Source organism: Giraffa tippelskirchi, chromosome 7 (assembly GCF_054371585.1).
Source record: "Giraffa tippelskirchi isolate mGirTip1 chromosome 7, T2T-mGirTip1v1.2.pri, whole genome shotgun sequence".
Taxonomy (NCBI): Eukaryota; Metazoa; Chordata; class Mammalia; order Artiodactyla; family Giraffidae; genus Giraffa; species Giraffa tippelskirchi.
The window spans coordinates 3,983,971-4,002,123 of NC_137281.1; the positions used below are offsets into that span (position 1 = coordinate 3,983,971).

General features: G+C 45.1%; 1 protein-coding gene across 1 annotated transcript; it reads right to left on the reverse strand.

Annotated features, from left to right (window-relative positions):
* Positions 1–476: 476 nt before the first annotated feature.
* Positions 477–8,294, reverse strand: DPRX (divergent-paired related homeobox). The gene is given in 5 exon segments (XM_081506362.1): positions 477–655; positions 658–802; positions 3,794–3,874; positions 3,877–3,950; positions 8,243–8,294. Coding segments are annotated over 5 exon segments (531 nt in total).
* Positions 8,295–18,153: the final 9,859 nt, after the last annotated feature.

The window sequence follows — 18,153 nt, forward strand, 5'->3', positions numbered from 1 at the left end:
TTGAGATGTAATTGACATATAACATTGTGTAAGTTTAAGATGTACAGCATGTTGATTGGCTATAGCTATATATGACAAAATGATTCCCGCCATGGCATTAGCTAACATCTCCATCCCATCACACAATTCTCATTTCTTTTTTGTGATGAGAGCATTTTTCCCCATCTATTAGTCATGAAGTGATGGGACTAGATGTCATGATCTTAGTTTTTTGAATATTGAGTTTGAAGTCATCTTTTTCACTCTCCTCTTTCATCTTCATCAAGAGGCTCTTTAGTTCCTCTTTGCTTTCTGCCATAAGGGTGGTGTAATCTGCATATCTGAAGTTGTTGATACTTCTCCCAGCAATCTTGATTCCAGCTTGGGATAGGAATCATGACAAATCACAACATGTGACTTTCTGGGCCTAACTTCTCTAAGAACTTTGTGGTAAAAATAGAACCCAAAGGATTAGAACTGAAGTTTGTGGAGACAGCTCAGGATTCCACAATGGGATAGAGACAGTATATATTTGGGTCTTGGCATCAGCCAAAATGGACCTTTTTGTGGCCCAGAGAATGGTCTGTGAGAGCCTTCAAGGCGGGCCATATGCTGAGCTGGAAGGAAGGTATCCGATGATCTGTACAAACCAGGGATTCAGGGGAGGCGCCAGAGAGGACCTTGGAGGGGGAACCACATTCTCCTTGGCGGAGCTGATCTTGACCATGACTTCAGCGAATCGCTGTTGAACTTCTCGTTGTTCTGATGGGAAATCCTTATCTTTGGCTTTCTTGAATTCCACTCTACGATTCTTGAACCAATCCTGAGGAGAGAAGAGAGGATCGATGGGTGGATGAACCGTGTGAGGTTTCAGAAGCGTTTTTCTTTTACTCAATTAAACAGATGGTTCTAGCTGAGGACGGCTCTGGTTCCACATCTCGGCTTGTGGAACCCCTGCCAACCTATGGCCAGGGAGAAGCGGGAATGAGGCTGCGGGCACAGAAAGTGAGGCAGGGATCTGAGCCCCCAGAACAAGATATTTGCTGCTGTTGTCGAGCCCCTAAGTCATGTCCCACTCTTTGCGACTCCATGGATTGCAGCACACCAGGCTCCCCTGTCCTGCATTATCTCTTGGAGTTTGCTCAGGAGAGCAAACTGAATTTGTGTCCATTCAGTCTGTGAGGTCATGCAACCATCTCTGTCACCCCCTTCTCCTCTTGTCCTCAATCTTTCCCAGCATCAGGGTCTTTTCCAGTAAGTCTACTCTTTGCATCAGGTGGCCAAAGTATTGGAGCTTCAGTTTCAGCCAGTCCTTCTGATGAATAGTCAGGATTGATTTCCTTTAAGATTGACTCTCAAGAGTCTTCTCCAGCACCACAATTCGAAAGCATCCATTTTTAGGTGCTCAGCCTTATTTATGGCCCAGCTCTCTCATCCCTACATGATTTCTGGAAAAACTATAGCTTAGACTCTAAAGAGCTAGGTATGGGAAAGCAAAGTACTCATCACTAGGGGGTGCCATAGCACGGAAATCTGTACATGGTCCAGCCCGGGGCCAAATCTGACCCATCCCTTGTTTTTGTTTTTTTTGGTTTGTTTTGTTTCAGATTGCCTGGGGAAACTGTACTTGAAAATGCAAAGTTAAAAAACAAACACATGTAAACTTGAAAGTTATATTCTAAGACAAAAGGATTTGAGTCAGATTATGAAGGACCTTAAAGGCTAAGTGACCAACAAATTTTTTACAAAGATGTTTTGATGTGGACCATATTTAAAGTCTTTATTGAATTTGTTACAATATTTCTTCTATTTTCTTTTTCTTTTTTTCTTCTTCTGTTTTATGTTTTGTTTTTTTGGCCCCAAGTCATGTCGGATGTTAGGCTCCTGACCAGGAATTGAACCTGCACCCTCTGCATTGGAAGGTGAAGTCTTAAGCACTGGACCACCGGGGAAATCCCTTTTTTATATATTTCGCTGCACCACTCAGCCTGCAGCATTTCAGTTTCCTGACCGGGGATGGAATTCACACCCCCTGCAGTGGAAGGGTGGAGTCTAAACCACCAGACTGTTCCTAAACAAACTTTTTTTCCCCAAAACAAACTTTTTAAGCAACAACATTGATAACTGATCTGATGGCATGTTCCAAGGTTGACTGAAGATGAACTGATGGTGAGAAGAGCTTTTCAGAGGCCACTAAGTTAGATAAGAAAAGTGTTTACACAATCTAGGACAAAGTATTGACTTTGAAAATAAAGACAAGGGGCAGAATTCAGGAAATACTGCTAAAGAGATTGTGAAAAGAGTATTAGTGAAGGGTAGGAAGAAAGCCAAGGAGATCAGTCCTGGGTGTTCATTGGAAGGACTGATATTGAAGCTGAAACTCCAATACTTTGGCCACCTCATGTGAAGAGTTGACTCATTGGAAAAGACCCTAATGCTGGGAAGGACTGGGGGCAGGAGGAGAAGGGGACGACAGAGGATGAGATGGTTGGATGGCATCACCGACCTGATGGACATGGGTTTGGGTAAACTCTGGGAGTTGGTGATGGACAGGGAGGCCTGGCGTGCTGCGATTCATGGGGTCCCAAAGAGTCGGACACAACTGAGCGACTGAACTGAACTGAACTGAACTGAGGAAGAAAGCATGGCTTTCCTGGTGGCTCAGTGGTAAAGAACCTGCCTGCCAATGCAGGAGACATGGGTTTGATCCCTGATTTGGGAAGATCCCCTGTAGGAGGGCATGGCAACCCACTCCAGTATTCTTGCCTGGGAAATCCCACCGACAGAGGAGCCTGGAGGGCTATACTGGACAGCCTGGCTGTCCAATTCGGACATGACTGAATGACTAAACAATAAAGGGAAATGGTACAAACACTGCAGCTGGAATCTGGGGACATAAAGAGAGAGATTAGTTTAAGACAAGCCATTTAAAGGTAATTGTGTGATCCATCATCTGTATCAGTATGGCCCACGAGTTAAGAGGTTTTACATTTTGAAATGGTTGGGAGGAAAAAAAAAACAGCCCAAGAAGAATAATTTATGACATGTGAATACCATATGAACTTCTGATATGTGTCCATGAAGTCATATGGAACACAAAATATCCATGGAATTCTCCAGGCAAGAATGCTGGAGTGGTTGCCATTTCCTTCCCTAAAGGATCTTCCTGACCTAGGAATCAAACGGGCGTCACCTGCCTTGCAGGCAGATTCTTCGCCATCTGAGTCACCAGGGAAGCCCATATGAGAGCACAGACACATCTATTTGTTTTCACAACCTCTATGGCTGCTCCTATGCTGCTATCAAGGCAGAATTTAACAGTTGTGGCAGAGACAGTATAGCTCACAAGTGTTTACTATCTGGTCCTTTACACAAAAACTTCATCCATCTTGCTCTAGGGGTTAGGAGAGAGGGTAATAAGGTATGGGTAGTAAGCAGTCTGGGTCTTCAGAGTCTTGGGGATTGCAATGGTATCAAGCCTCAGAAATTATCCTAGAAATCAGCCCTGGTTATTCATTGGAAGGACTGATGCTGAAGCTGAAGCTCCAATACTTTGGCCACTGGATGTAACGAGTCAACTCATTGAGAAACACTCTGATGCTGGGAAAGATTGAAGGCAGGAGGAGAAGGGGGTGGCGGAGGATGAGATGGTTAGATAGCATCACTGACTCAATGACCATGAATTGAGCAAACTCTGGGAGATGATGAAGGACAGGGGAGCCTGGCAGGCTGCAATCCACAGGGTTGCAACACTTGGCAACTGAAGAACAGCAACAAATGAGGTGGCCTGGTGAGATGGGGCTTGTTTTCTGACCTGTAGGACTGTTGGGTGTAGCTCCATTTTTGAGGTCATTTCTCTCTGGAGGCCAAGGGTAGGGTATGGGTTTTGTTTTTTTTAAGAAAATTCAAATATGCCAACTGTTTCTCTGTGAACATGGTTAGTTTGCTCTTTGAGTGCTTCCAGTACTTTCCTAGGAAGGAGAGAAAGGCAGGAATGAGATGTTAAAGTCAGTTTCATTTTCGAAAGCCTGAATTTCCTCCTTCCTCTCCCCAGAGGTCAAGCTTGCCTCTCCAGTGACTGAAATGCCCAGATATTCACACACAACGTGGATGATGTCGACTAAAAAAGAAAAATGTACAACTTGAGTGTTGTGAGTTAAGTTTTATTTGGGGCAAAATGAGGACTGCAGCCCGGGAGGCAGCATCTCAGACAGCTCTGAGAGACTGCTCCAAAGCCAGTAGTGGGGGAAAGTCAATATATAAGGTTTTGGTGAAGGGGGAGTTCAATGCCACGAAGCACTCATTTTACAAAAGGATTTTGTTAGTCATGAAGATCTGATATCACCATGAAGGGATTTAGTGCTTCTCTAGATATGAGGAGATGCAAGGATTGAGATCATAAAGTAAGTGTGAGTAGTTCAGTTGTGCCCAACTCTTTGTGACCCCATGGACTGCAGCCCACCAGGCTCCTCTATCCATGAGATTTTCCAGGCAAAGATGCTGGAGTGGGTTGCCATTTCCTTCTCCAGGGGATCTTCCAGACCCAGAGATCAAACCCAGGTGTCCTGCACTGCAGGCAGATTCTTTACCAACTGAGCTACAAGGGAAGCCCTTGAGATCATAAAATCTGTTCCTAAAAACTTCAACTATCTACAGACCTGTCCCACCAGATTCCCTGGAGCACAGAGTGCCTCACTCCACTCTGAACTCCCTCAGGGGTTGTTGAAGGTCAACAGCTATAGCAGCATGGTGTTCAATCTCCATAGAGGCAAATGGTAAATGCCTTGCTGTTCAGTCACTGGCAATGCTCTTGGTAAGTGCCAATTTGTAGTTGACAATGACTTTCCTACTGGTTTCTCTAAAGCCTCATCTTTTGTCACTGTTGCTATCTAAATACCCACCACAGGAAAAGTTAAAGTGAAAGTCGCTCAGTCATGTCTGACTCTTTGCGGCTGCGTGGAATTCTCTAGGCCAGAATATTGGGGTGGGTAGCCTTTCCCCTCCCCAGGGGATCTTCCCAACCCAGGGATCGAACCCAGGTCTCCCGCATTGTGCACGGATTCTTTACCAACTGAGCCACAAGGGAAGCCCCACCACAGGAAAGGGTCATTTAAATATGGATCCCTTGAATCCCAAGTTTCAATTCTTTTTGTGTGTGTGTGTGTGAGCGGGGAATACGAACAACACAATCCAATGTACGTGATTTTATCCTTGTCATTCATCCCATTTTTACTAATAACTTTTCTCAAATTCAGGTATTCTTTTAGGAACACCAGCAATGAAATGGGAAAACAAGATCACTGCTCTCCTAAACCTATAGAATGAACCCTATAGATTTTGGATGATTGTGACCTATTGATATAGGTTCACCAACGGTAATGTATGTACCACTCAGTGTGGGATGTTGCTACTGGGAGGAACAATGCCTGTGTGGGGACAAGAGGTTTGAGAGAGATTTCTGTCCCTCTGTTCAATTTTTCTGTGAAGCTAAACCTGCTCTAAAAAAAAGTCTGATAATAATACTGTTTTCATGGACATCACACTTCAGTGGAGCCATACATACACACAGAGTATTAAAATATACACTATATTAGGGACTAACGCTGATGGTTCAGTGGTTAAGATGCCACACTTTCCAATGCAAGGGCCAGAGTTTCAATGCCTTGTTGGGGAACTAAGATCCCACATGCCGCACGGTGCAGCCAATAAAATAAAATAGTTCATATATATATATATATATATATATATACACTGTATTAAATACTGCTAATGTAACCAAGGAGGGCCCTATGGGGCTTGCCTGAGGAGACTCTCCCCCATATCCTCTCCTTTAGCTCTTCTCTGAAGTACTGAGATAATAATATCTCATGCACATTTCCTGAGTTCTTGTACAGAAGCTAGAACCCCCACCAAATGGAAGGTTTTAATTACTTGATGACCATGAGCCTGTAGCCCCCAGACCTACTGGTGCCTAAGGATTGATAATGTTAATCCCTGTGACATCGCCCTCTTGTTTAGTCACTAAGTCAGGTCCAACTCTTTGCGATCCCATGGACTGTAGCCTGCCAGGCTCCTCTGTTTAGGAGATTTCCTAGGCAAGAATACTGGAGCGGGTTGCCATTTCCTTCTTCAGGGGATCTTCCTGATCCAGGGATTAAGCCCGCATCTGCTGTATTGGCAAGTGGATTTTTTACCACTGAGCCACCTAGGAAGCCCTGTTACCCCACTATGAACCAGAGAATTGTACATAAACTAACTCCATACCCTGGGAGTCCCCTCTCTCATCTTGTCTTTAAAAAGGCTTTGCTGAAACTTCCCTGGTAGTCTAGTGGTTAAGGATCTGCTTTGCAATGCAGGGGACATGGGTTTGATCCCTGGTCGGGGAACTAAGATTGTTGCAAGGAAGAGCCAATTTTGACTCCATGTTGGAACTGTTTCTTTGACTTGCTTTTCATTGCTGTTGTTATTATGCATGCATGATAAGTCTCTTCAGTCGTGTCCGACTCTTTGTGACCCCATAGACTGGTGTAGCTCGCCAGGCTCCTCTGTCCATGGGGATTCTCCAGGCAAGAATACTGGAGTGGGTTGCCATGCCCTCCTCTAGGGGATATTCCTGACTCAGGGATCGAACACAAGTCTCTTGTGTCTCCTGCATTGGCAGGCAGATTCTTTATTGCTAGAACCACCTATAATCATACATAATGGCCAGCCTCAGAGGACCCCACCCTTCAACCTGACTGTTAGACTAAAGTCCTTCCTTCAGCTCACAGGGAGATGATCTGACCAGCCCACCTGTGAATGCCTGCAGGAGATTACCACTGAAGGCCAGTTGTCCTGGAGATGTTTTGCAAGGCTATGGCCCCTTTTACTTGACTTCCTCACTGTCTCTCTCTGTTCTGCGTTGTTTTTTTTTTTTTTTACCTTACTTCCTCACCTTCCCCTATCTCTGTTCTATAAAACAATCTGGCATCCAGACCCCAATAAGATGGTTATTTTGAGTCATTAGTCTGCCATCTTCTCTGTCAACTGGCTTTCCTAACAAAGTCTCTTCCTTGCCTCAGCACCTCGTCTCGGATTTGTTTGCCTGTCTTGCAGCAGAGCAGAGTGAGCTTGGACTCTGTAACAAGTCCAACACTTTCGGAGCAGCTAAGCTCTTGTGTCATTAGAGAAGCCTGAACAGTGCATCTAAAGATACCACATGATGCAACGAAGATCTTGAGTGCTACAACTAAGACCTTGTGCAGCCAAATAAATAAATAAAAATAAATGTTAAATCTAGTACAGGGCATTGTTGGGGAACATCTTCATGACCTCTGAGTGGGGATGGACTTTGAAATTATATATAAAATGAGCAAGCCAGTAAAGAAAAAAAGATGGAAATATTTGACTCTATTATAATTAAATGTCATTCAAAGATTTTTAAGGGAGTGGAAAAAACCCAATTAAAGGGATTAAAAAAAACCCAAACCCTTTAATACGCATAGACTTCACTGTAAACAATGGTTATCTGGCTTGGTTATCTGTAAAACCAAGACCTCTAACCACTGCCATTTTAAAAGATTTGAGTGGCTGAATCAGATCACACCCGAAGTTTAGCAGAAGCCCTGAAATCTACTCAATGCTCCATAATATGATGAGCTTTCCAAATTTCCAGAAATCTCAACCAGATTTCTTGGTGGAGCCTATATACTGAGACTTAATCATCCTCCTAAGAGGGATCAGAGTCCCCATTATGAATTAACAAAGGGAAGATCTGGAATTCAAACTCAGACTTGGCATTTCCTCTGACTGGGTTTGCCCTCAGATAACAGCTTCTAAGCCGTCTCCACCATCCCTGTCAATTGTGTTCAGCTTCTACACATACCTTTCCTTCAGTTCTCTCTCCTCTGACTTACTTTTAAAAAAATAATTTTATTTATTTATTTGCTTATTTTTGGCTGTGCAAGGTCTTCGTTGCTCCATGGGCTTTTCTCTAGTTGCAGCAAGCAGGGCTACATTTTGTTGCAGTGTGTGGGCATCTCCTTTCAAGAGCTTGTCTTATTGCAGAGCACGGGCTTGAGGGTATGCGAGCTTCTATAGTTGCAGCACGTGGGTTCAGTAGTTGCAACTCACGGGGTCTAGAGCCCAGGCTCAGTGGTGGTGGCACACGGGCTCAGCTGCTCTGTAGCATGTGGAATCTTCTCAGACCAGGGATTGAACTCATGTCTCCTGCATTGGCAGATGGATTCTTCACCACAGACTCACCAGGGAAGCCCTGACTTACCTTCTGAAGTGTCGTCTGGGTCTGACATCCTGTTATCCAAATGTGCTTCCATGATTCTAGTGCTTCTAGTAATAAGAACCGGCAAAAGTGGTACTAAGACTTAAATACATCCCATACCCCAGTCCCGCCCTCTCCATGTCTTCAATCCTCATCCACTAATCTGATCCCTGGTCCTCTGGAGCCTGTAGACCTCTCCCATTTCTGTCATTAATCTGATATTTATTAAGTACAGATTTGAAATGGAGCAGGACCCTATGGTCCTCCCCCCTCCTCCAACCTCATCCTCCACCTGTCTGTTGTCTGTGGGGAAACTTCAGCCAAGGAATAAGTTTAGTCAGAGAAGTGAGAAGATGCAGACGCAAAGGAAAACCATCAAAGGAGACCAAATAGTACTAGTTTAGTCATTAAACAAAGTCCAGGACCTTTAGTTCCTTCTCCAGGTCTACGGACAATATTCTGAGCCATATCCTATGAGCTGTCCTGTAGAGACAAACCCCCACCAGGTGAAAGAAGTTAAGGACATGAAGACCAGACTGTAGCCATGACAACAGCTGCACAGTTCTGAGAATTAGCCTTAAGGATATGGGAACCATCCAATACTGGAACTGAAGATAAACAGCACTGAAAACAATCGAGGTGATGCTGATCTGACCACTGATGACCAGTTAATTTCAAGATGACTGTCAGAGCTGACTGCGCTGTTTCTGCATGGAGCCCCCTGCCCCCATCTAAAAAAGCTCTTGCCCACTGGTTGTCAGTGGGGTGGGGGGAGTTGGACTTTGTGCAGGATTCCATATCCACCCTCTCCACCCCATTGCCAACATCCAAAATAAAGCAAAAGTTTCTTTCCACCAGCCTGGCCTCTTTATTGATTTTTGAGCAGTGGGCATCTGGACCACAATTTTTGTTACAGATTGGCTTTACTTTTCAAAGTGAAGCCAACAAACCAACCTCATGGCATCACCCAGGAGCTTGTTAAAATGCAGAATCTCTGCCTATTGTTCAAAGGATACAAACTTCTATCTATAGGATTAACGAGTTCTAGGGATTTAATGTATAGCATGATGATTATAGCTATAATCTTGTATTGTGTACTTGAAAGTTGTTGAAAGTTGCTAAGGCAATACATCCTAAATGTTCTCACTATGGGAAAAAAAAAAAAGGTTAAGTATGGGATGCAGGTGCTAGCTAATGCTGTGGTGGTAAACTTTCTGCAATACATAAATGCATCAAATCAACATATTGTCATCCATGAAACTGGTCCCTGGGGGCAAAAAGGTTGGAGACTGCTGATCTAACCGGTAGAAGTCCCGGATGCTCTAAACATTCTACAATGCACATTGTATGAATGTTGTGTTCACAACAAAGAGCTATCAGTCTCCAAATGTCAATAGTAACAAGGTTAAGAAGCCCTGCCTTAGCTGTACTAACGGAGGCTCTCTACACTTATCTTGATGACTTCTCCCTATAGATTGAAGGCTGAAATGTCCTTCTACCAGATAGCGGCATGGCTTCTTTGGTCATTTTATCCAAATCTCTGCTAAGATATTATCTTCCCAAAACAAAAATACCCACTGAAACCCACCCCCAAACCCTCAAGCCAAAACAAATACTGTCCTAAGCATATTATCTTTAAAAGCACCCATCAGGACTTCCCTGGTGACTCAGTGGTTAAGAATCCATCTGCCAATGCAGGGGACACGGGTTTGATCCCCGGTATGGGAAGATTCCACATGCTGCAGGGCAACTAAGCCTGTGAGCCACAACTACAAGAGCCTACGCTCTGCAAGAAGAGAAGCCACCACCATGAAAAGCCCGAGCGCCTCAACTAGAGACTAGCCCCTGCTCACTGCAACTCCAGGAATCCTGCACACAGCAACAAAACCTAGCGCAGCAACACCCCTACCCCGAAAATAAAAGTACCCTTGAGTCTCCATTTCTCCAGAGAAATAGAAGACACAGGCCAACCCACAAGAGTTTATAGTTTAAGAAGCTTACAGTCTTTTTAGGTGGAATGCAACTAACACACTGAAATGTTTTAAGCTGATTGAAGCCATCAACAAATGGCCTCATTCATTTGATCTTCAGTCATTAACTGAGCCTCTTATGTCTAATCTCTGTGGACACAGGGATGAAAAACAATCTTTGCTCTCAGGGAGGCTGCTTTTCCCTTGGAGGGGCACTCTAAAAAATCAGTAAACATATACAAATTAATAATTTTAGATAGTGAGACGTGATGCAAAGAATGTGCGTGTGTGTGTTCAGTCGTGCCTGACTCTTTGCCACCCCTTGGACTGCAGCATGCCAGGCCTCCCTGTCTTCCACTATCTCCCAGAGTTTGCTCAGACTCATGTCCATCGAGTCAGTGATGCCATCCAACCATCTCATCCTCTGCTGCCTCCTTCTCCTTTTTAGCCTCCTAAAACGAATCCACCTGCAATGCAGGAGACCTGGGTTCAATCCCTGGGTTGGGAAGATCCTCTGGAGGAGGGGATGGCAACCCTCTCCAGTATTCTTGCCTGGAGAATCCCCAAGGACAGAGCAGCCTGGCGGGCTACCGTCCATGGAGTGGCAAAGAGTCGGACACGACTGAGCGACAAAGCACAAAACAACAGACAAACCATGCGTTCGAGAACAAAAGCGGGAGCCTGTGAGACCTAGCGCCACGTGTCAGGTAACTTGGGAGGAATCGCGCCTATCTGCGCATCTTGGTGCCAGGCAGACGGACCTCTGCCTGGGCTGCGGAACCTGCAGGGCCGGTGAGCCTGCCCCCATCCCCCTTGCGGTGGCGGCGGCGGAGGTGGGGAAAACTGACCTGGGCAAATTCCGACGCACGAAGAGTAATTGCAGAAAGCAAGCTTTCCTCGGGGGAGATTCCAGCATGCCAAAACAATGTAGTCACAGCAGAGGGGCAGTAAGAGGATTTCTCAGCTCTCAGCCCGCCGCTCTTCCCCAAGGAACATCTCCGGGGGCTGATCTACCCGGAGACCACCTCTTCCACCAAGGAGAAGAAAAGTGGTGAGTAAGTGCTCTCTCCCCTAGATAGGCAAGGCACCAAAGGGCACTAAAGCAATTGCTTTCAACGAGGAGTCCAATCACGAGCCTCGGGGAGCACCACACCAGGAAATCTCCCTTCTTCGTCCACGGGCACCCTCAGTGCCCCGAGTGCTGGACCCACACCTCCCCCCCTCTCCGGAGTCTCCTTGTGGGACCCTCCTCCTGCAGCGCCCATCAGTTCAGCTCAGTTCAGTCGCTCAGTCGTGTCCGACTCTTTGCGACCCCATGAATTGCAGCACGCCAGGCCTCTCTGTCCATTGCCAGCTCCCGGAGTCTACCCAAGCCCATGTCCATCGAGTCAGTGATGCCATCCAACCATCTCATCCTCTGTCGTCCCCTTCTCCTCCTGCCCCCAATTCCACCCAGCATTAGGGTCTTTTCCAATGAGTCAACTCTTTGCATGAGGTGGCCAAAGTATTGGAGTTTCAGCTTCAACATCAGTCCTTCCAATGAACACCCAGAACTGATCTCCTTTAGGATGGACTGGTTGGATCTCCTTGCAGTCCAAGGGACTCTCAAGAGTCTTCTCCAACACCACAGTTCAAAAGCATCAATTCTTCAGCGCTCAGCTTTCTTCACCGTTCAACTCTCACATCCATACATGACCACTGGAAAAACCATAGACAAGAAAGAGTCTCAGCAAACCGGCCCTGCTCTGGGCGAGGGTGCCGGCAGACTGGAGCTCTAGAGCCCTCTTTTGGGAATCCAGAGACAGGTTTCCAGGAGGCAACCTGGTGAGCTGTCAGAGCAGACTGAGACAGAAAAGCTTAAGAATTCTCTGGGACAATAGCATTGAAACATGTATATTATCATGTGTGAAACAGAACACCATTCCAGGTTCAATGCATGAGACAAATGCTCAGGGCTGGGGCAATGGGATGACCCAGAGGGATGGGATGGGGAGGGAGGTGGGAGGAAGGTTCAGGATGGGGAACACATGTAAACCAATGGCTGATTCATGTCAATGTATGGCAAAAACCACTACAATATTGTAAAGTAATTAGCCCCCAACTGAAATAAATAAATTTATTTTAAAAAATAAATTAATTAATTAAAAAAAAGAAAAAAAAAAAAAGAATTCTCCCACAAGAGGGAGCAAGAAAAGTGGAGCAGGTGTAGAGATAGAAAGAGAAAGCCCCCAATAATACACCTCTATCATTAAAAAGAATATCCCATCATTAAAAAGAATACCCCACTGAATGTGGCTAGCAAAGGCTTAAGGAGGTGTTTTCTCCTTAAAATGCGAAAGTACCAATGGAAAACTACCAAAAAAAAAGAAAAGAAAAATCAAAGAAACATGTCATTACAAACAGAAAGTGACGCTTCCCCAATAATCGATCTGAAAGGCACATAAACTTTTTCTTTTCTTTTTTTGCCACCTGCTCTGCTTGTGGGATCTTAATTCCCCAACCAGGGATTGAACCTGGCCCCTTGATAGTGGAAGCACAGAGTCCTAATCACTGGATTCCTCGAGGCACAGAATTTTGTGAACAAGCAGATCAGCAATTCAAAATTGCTGTTTTGAAGAAACTCCGTGAGAAAATGCCAAAGGAAACTTCAATGAAATCTCAAAAAAATGAAGTGGAATTTTTGCCAGTGAGATGCAGATCTTATAAAAGGAAACAAACAGGAATTCTGGAGCTGAGAAACTCAGCGGAGGAGATGGAAAACACAGTAGAGAACATCTGTTGCTGTTGTTCAGTCTCTAAGTCATGTCCGACTCTTGGCCACCCCATGGCCTGCAGCTCGCCAGGCTTCCTCTCTCCTCCAGGACCTCCCAGAGTTTGCTCGGATTCATGTCCACTGAGTCGCTGATGCTATCTAACATCTCGAGAGCATCTGTGGAAGAGCAGAGAAAATGGAAAAGATGATAAGTGAGTTAGGGACTTCCCTGGTGGTCCAGGGGTTAAGATTCCAAGTTCCCAGGGTAGGGGTACGGGTTCAATCCCTGGTCAGGAAACTAAGGTCCTGCAGGTCAACCAGCCTCGCCAAAAATAAATAAAGAAGTAATAAGCGGATTAGAGGATAGGAATTTTCAATAGTGTGTACAAAGAAAATAGAATGAAAAGGAGCAAAAAAAAAAAGTCTACGTGATTTATGGGTACTCTGTGACATAGTCATGCTTTTCCCTTTCAGCTTTACTAATATGCAGTTGACTAATAGCCCTGGGTAGGTTTAAGGTGTCCAATATGATGACATGATGCAGTACCCTACTGCCATGATGAGCAGGGGCCATCTCAGCTACATTCAACAGTCCCACAGAAGGACCTGCAAACTCAAAACAGAGAACCGAGTGAAAGAAACCAAACCAAAAAGAGCACATGGCCTGAGTCCATTTATCTTTCTTTACTTTTTAAAAATATATATATATTTATTTGGTTGTGCTGGGTCTTAGTTGCGGCATGTGGGATCTAGATCCCTGAGTAGGGATCAAACCCAGGCCCCGTTTATTGGGAGCTTGGAATCTTAACCACCGGACCACCAGGGGAGTCCTGAGTCCATTTATGTAGTACAGGATATGAGACAAAATCAATGTATGCTGCTGGGGACAGGTCTTCTGCTTGTGAATCACAGGCCAGTGTTTTTAAGGTCATCTTAAAATATTCATATTTAATGTATACACAAAGTACCCAATCTCAACCATGGTTATACAGCTGAGATTTAATTTCATACACTTGGGGATGTATATGAAAAAAAACAGATGCTACTATTTAAGCGATAGAGGTCATGAGGCTGGGAAACCAGAGGAGAGATGGTGGTTGGTAGTGGCTCACTCTCCTTGCAGAGAGGGAATTCCTATCATAAGGATAGGGTTTCCCTGGTGGCTCAATGGTAAGGAATTCCCGTGCCAATGCAGGAGACATGAGTTCAGTCCCTGGTCTGGGAAGATTCCACATGCCATGGAGCAACTAAACCCATGTACCACAACTACTGAGCCTGTGCTCTAGAGCCCGGGAGCCACAACTACCGAAGCCCACGAGCGCTGCAGCCGGTGCTCCGCCAGCAAGAGAAGCCATCCCAGTGGGGAGCTTGCCCACTGCAACTAGAGAGCAGCCCTCACTCGTCACAACTAGCGAAAGTCTGGGCAGCAACAAAGACCCAGCACAGCCAAAAATACATAAAAATTAAAACAAAAAATAAGGGCGATTGTTGAATGAAAATGAAAAAGCGATGTAAGCATATCTCGTACATTTTTACAGTAACCGTGAGATGAATGCAATGCAAAGGTAAATTACACCGGAAAGATGAGAGGGTGAGGAGAAAGCAGCAGAAGTGGACCTGAGTCGCATTCTCATGAGTTGGGAATTCCCTGGCGGTCCATCGGTTACGACTCTGTGCTTTCACTGTTGAGGCCCTGGATTTGATCCCTGGTTGGGGAACTAGGGTCCCACAAGTCTGCAGCTAAAAAAAAAAAACAAAAAACAACTCATATGAATCATAATAGCCTGACAATTGGGGTCTTCAATTCTATACAACGTGATCAATGTGATATTGGGCATAAAAATTCTCAAGGCTTAAATCTCTGTCCTATTATCCTAAAGGAAATCAACCCTGAATATTCATTGGAAAGACTGATGCTGAAGCTCCAATATTTTGGCCACCTGGTGGGAAGTCTGCACTCATTGTAAAAGACCCTGATGCTGGAAAAGATTGAGGGCAGGAAGAGAAGGGGGTGACAGAGGATGAGATGGTTGGAGGGCATCACAGACTCAATGGGCATGAGTTTGAGCAAACTCAGGGAGATGGTGAAGGACAGGGAAGCCTGGCATGCTGCAGTCCATGGGGTCACAAAGAGTCGGACACTACTTAGCGTCTGAACAGCAACAATATTATTTTAAACTCTTTGCATGGGTTCTCCTATTACGTTCTAGTTGTTTTGAAAAGTTATCATCTTTAAGGATTTCCTTGGTGGTCCTGTGATTAAGACTCTGCACTTCCAATGCAGAAGGGGTAGGTTTGATCCCTGATTGGGGGACTGAGATCCCACATGCTGTGGAGCCTGGCCTAATCTTTTAATGATGTGAAATTTATTTCAGTATAAGTGTCTCCAAATTCCCACTGTTGTTAAAGTAGACAATGTTCTTTGCTTCTTAATCCCTGATGCCTGGTTTATTGTCTGGCACAGAGAAGTCCCTTTGGCACCGTTAAATGGATGAACTCTAGACTCTACTTCCTAAACTTGGCCACATATTTTATTCTGTAGCACCATCACATTGTTGAGACATTTAAACTTTGCCGCTGTTGGAGCAGAAAAACATTTCCTCTCTCCTCTTAGGTTCTGTGACTGAAGCTTGCCAAAAAAAAAAAAGAAGACAGATTAATAGGAGAAAAGGATTCTGTATGGAAGCTAAAAGAAGGTATAACTTGCTAAATGATTAAAATTACAGGCCTATATATCCAACTTGGGCTTCTCAGGTGGCTCAGTGGTAAAGAATCCACTTGCCAATGCAAGCGACATGGATTTGATCCCTGCACTGGGAAGATCCCCTGGAGAAGGAAATGGAAACCCACTCCAGTATTCTTGCCTGGAGAATCCCCATGGACAGAGGAGCCTGGTGGGCTATAGTCCATGAGGTCGCAAGGAGTTGGACATGGACACAACTGAGCAACGAAACAACAAACAACACCCAACTCAGTAGGGGAGTAGGGGGTGGGGATAGGGAGCAAAGGCCTCTATGGGAGGAACAAATGAGTTTCTTTTTTTTCCAATGAGTTCCTTTAGGAAAAACAAATAGGTTGAGAGAGCAAACACGAGGTGAGATACTTTGTGATAATGCTATCTCTGCAGGTGTAAGCGGACTTTCCAGCTTCTCCAGCCTAGAAAACTCCAAGAGAGCATAGTTATTGTCATAGTTTAACTTACCGTCACCCTCTTGGGAGCAGCCTCTCCCTAAAGAGGCAGTTTCCGGCAGCCGTACTTAACCAGAATTTTCTGCTTTGAGTCAGAAAAGGGAGGCTCAGAGAAGGCTTCTTTCTACGTCCCTTGCATCTCAAATGTCTTCCCTTAAAATAATTGTTTCAACAAGCTCTGGAGTTTCCCATGAGTCCCCACACAATCAACTAAAACTCAGCACAACAGCTTAAGCAATCTCATTCCATCCTGTGTAGTTGACTTTTCAAAAGTTAATGTAAGCATCAACATTATAACGTAAGTGTGCAAGCTCAGTCGCCCAGTTGTGTCCCACTCTTTGCGACCCCAGGGACAGTAGCCCACCAGGCTCCTCTGTCCATGGAATTCCCCAGGCAAGAATACTGAAGTGGGTTGCCATTCTTTTCTCCAGGGGATCTTCCCCATCCAGGGTTTGAACTTGTGTCTCCTGCATTGGCAGGAGGGTTCTTTACCACCCGGCCACCTGGGAATCCCTGTAAGAGTCAACTCTGGCATTTAAATCCCATTTCAGTGGCTTGTGTCCAGTATTTTTGATGTGTGTCCAAATCTTCTCAGCCCTTCACCAGTGACCCCACCTCACTTGCTCCTGGGTTTTTGCTCCTTCTGTTAAGTGTAGAGCTCCTGACCTCTTACACCCTGTTCCCTTTCCCTGCCTGTGTGCTCAGCCCTCCCAGCAAACAGAGCTCCTTGAAGAAGGGAACCAAGTCACATCCCCTTTATCCTCTTCCAATTCTTTGCGCAAGTCTGGACGCAGGCGCAATGCCTGTTCCATGCTTGTGTTGTTTGAATTCACATCAGAGATGTTAAGCTCCCTTATCCAGGCTGGGGTCTAGCTGGGCTTGGGGGTCCCCACACTGGAGTGTCTAAAGTGATATGCAGACTGTGGCGAGTCAGGTAGTGCAAGAAGATAGGGATGGTGTGAGCAGTGTCTTCAGTTTTATAGCCCCTAATTCTCGGGGTCCTTGATGAACAAGTGAATGCAAGTGTCCATAGAAATAATCAATAAACAATCTCTAACAGGAATAGGAAAGAGTTTTATTTGAGCCAAACTGAGGGTTGTAGTCCAGGAGGCACTTTCCCAGAGGGCTCCGAGGAGCTGCTCCATTGAAACATGGTGTCTGGCACGATCTTACACCTCATCCAAGCAAAGAACGCACACCACACGTAACAGAATCCATTTCTTCAAGCTTTCTTAAGAGACAGACTCCGTACACAGATAGTGAGACAGCAGGACCCTGGCATCTGGGAAGGGAACCTGATCTTCCAGAGAGTGTTAACATGGCCGGTATGAGAAGAGAGAGTGCATCTTTACGTTCAAGACAGACATTCTTTGCCCTAACGATTAAAGCCGATGTGTCGTGAGAGTCTGACAGGCTGTCTTAGTTCACGTAAAGTTCAGGCTGAACCTTGTATAAGCCAAACCGACTCCCCCATACCTCAGTAGGTGAACATTTTCTCCATCACAGGATATAAAAATCTTAGAACCACATGATCCAGCAATTCTACCCCTGAGGAAATACTCCGAAGAATTGAAAGCACACTCTGGTGCTTTGTACACCCACGTTCATAACAGCATTATTCACAGTAACTAAAGCATGAAAGCAATTCAAGTGCCCATGATCAAACAGTGGATAAGCCGGTGGGGCAGGCACATATACTAGATTATTATTCAGCATTAAAAAAAAGAAGGGGACTTCCCTGCGGTTCAGTTGTCAAGACTCCCAAGTTTCCAAAGCCGGAGTCGCAGGTTCGATCCCAGGTTGAGGAACTAAGATACCAGGCATCCAGCAGCTAAAAAAAAGAGAAAAAGAGAAGGGAAGGGAATTCTAACACAAGCTACAGTGTGAGTGAATCTTATGGACATACTGGTAAGTGAAATTAAGTGATTCTACTAAATGGTCAGATTCATAGTGACAGAGAGAGGAAATGAGATCGTCAGGAGCTGGTGGAGGAGGAAGAGGGA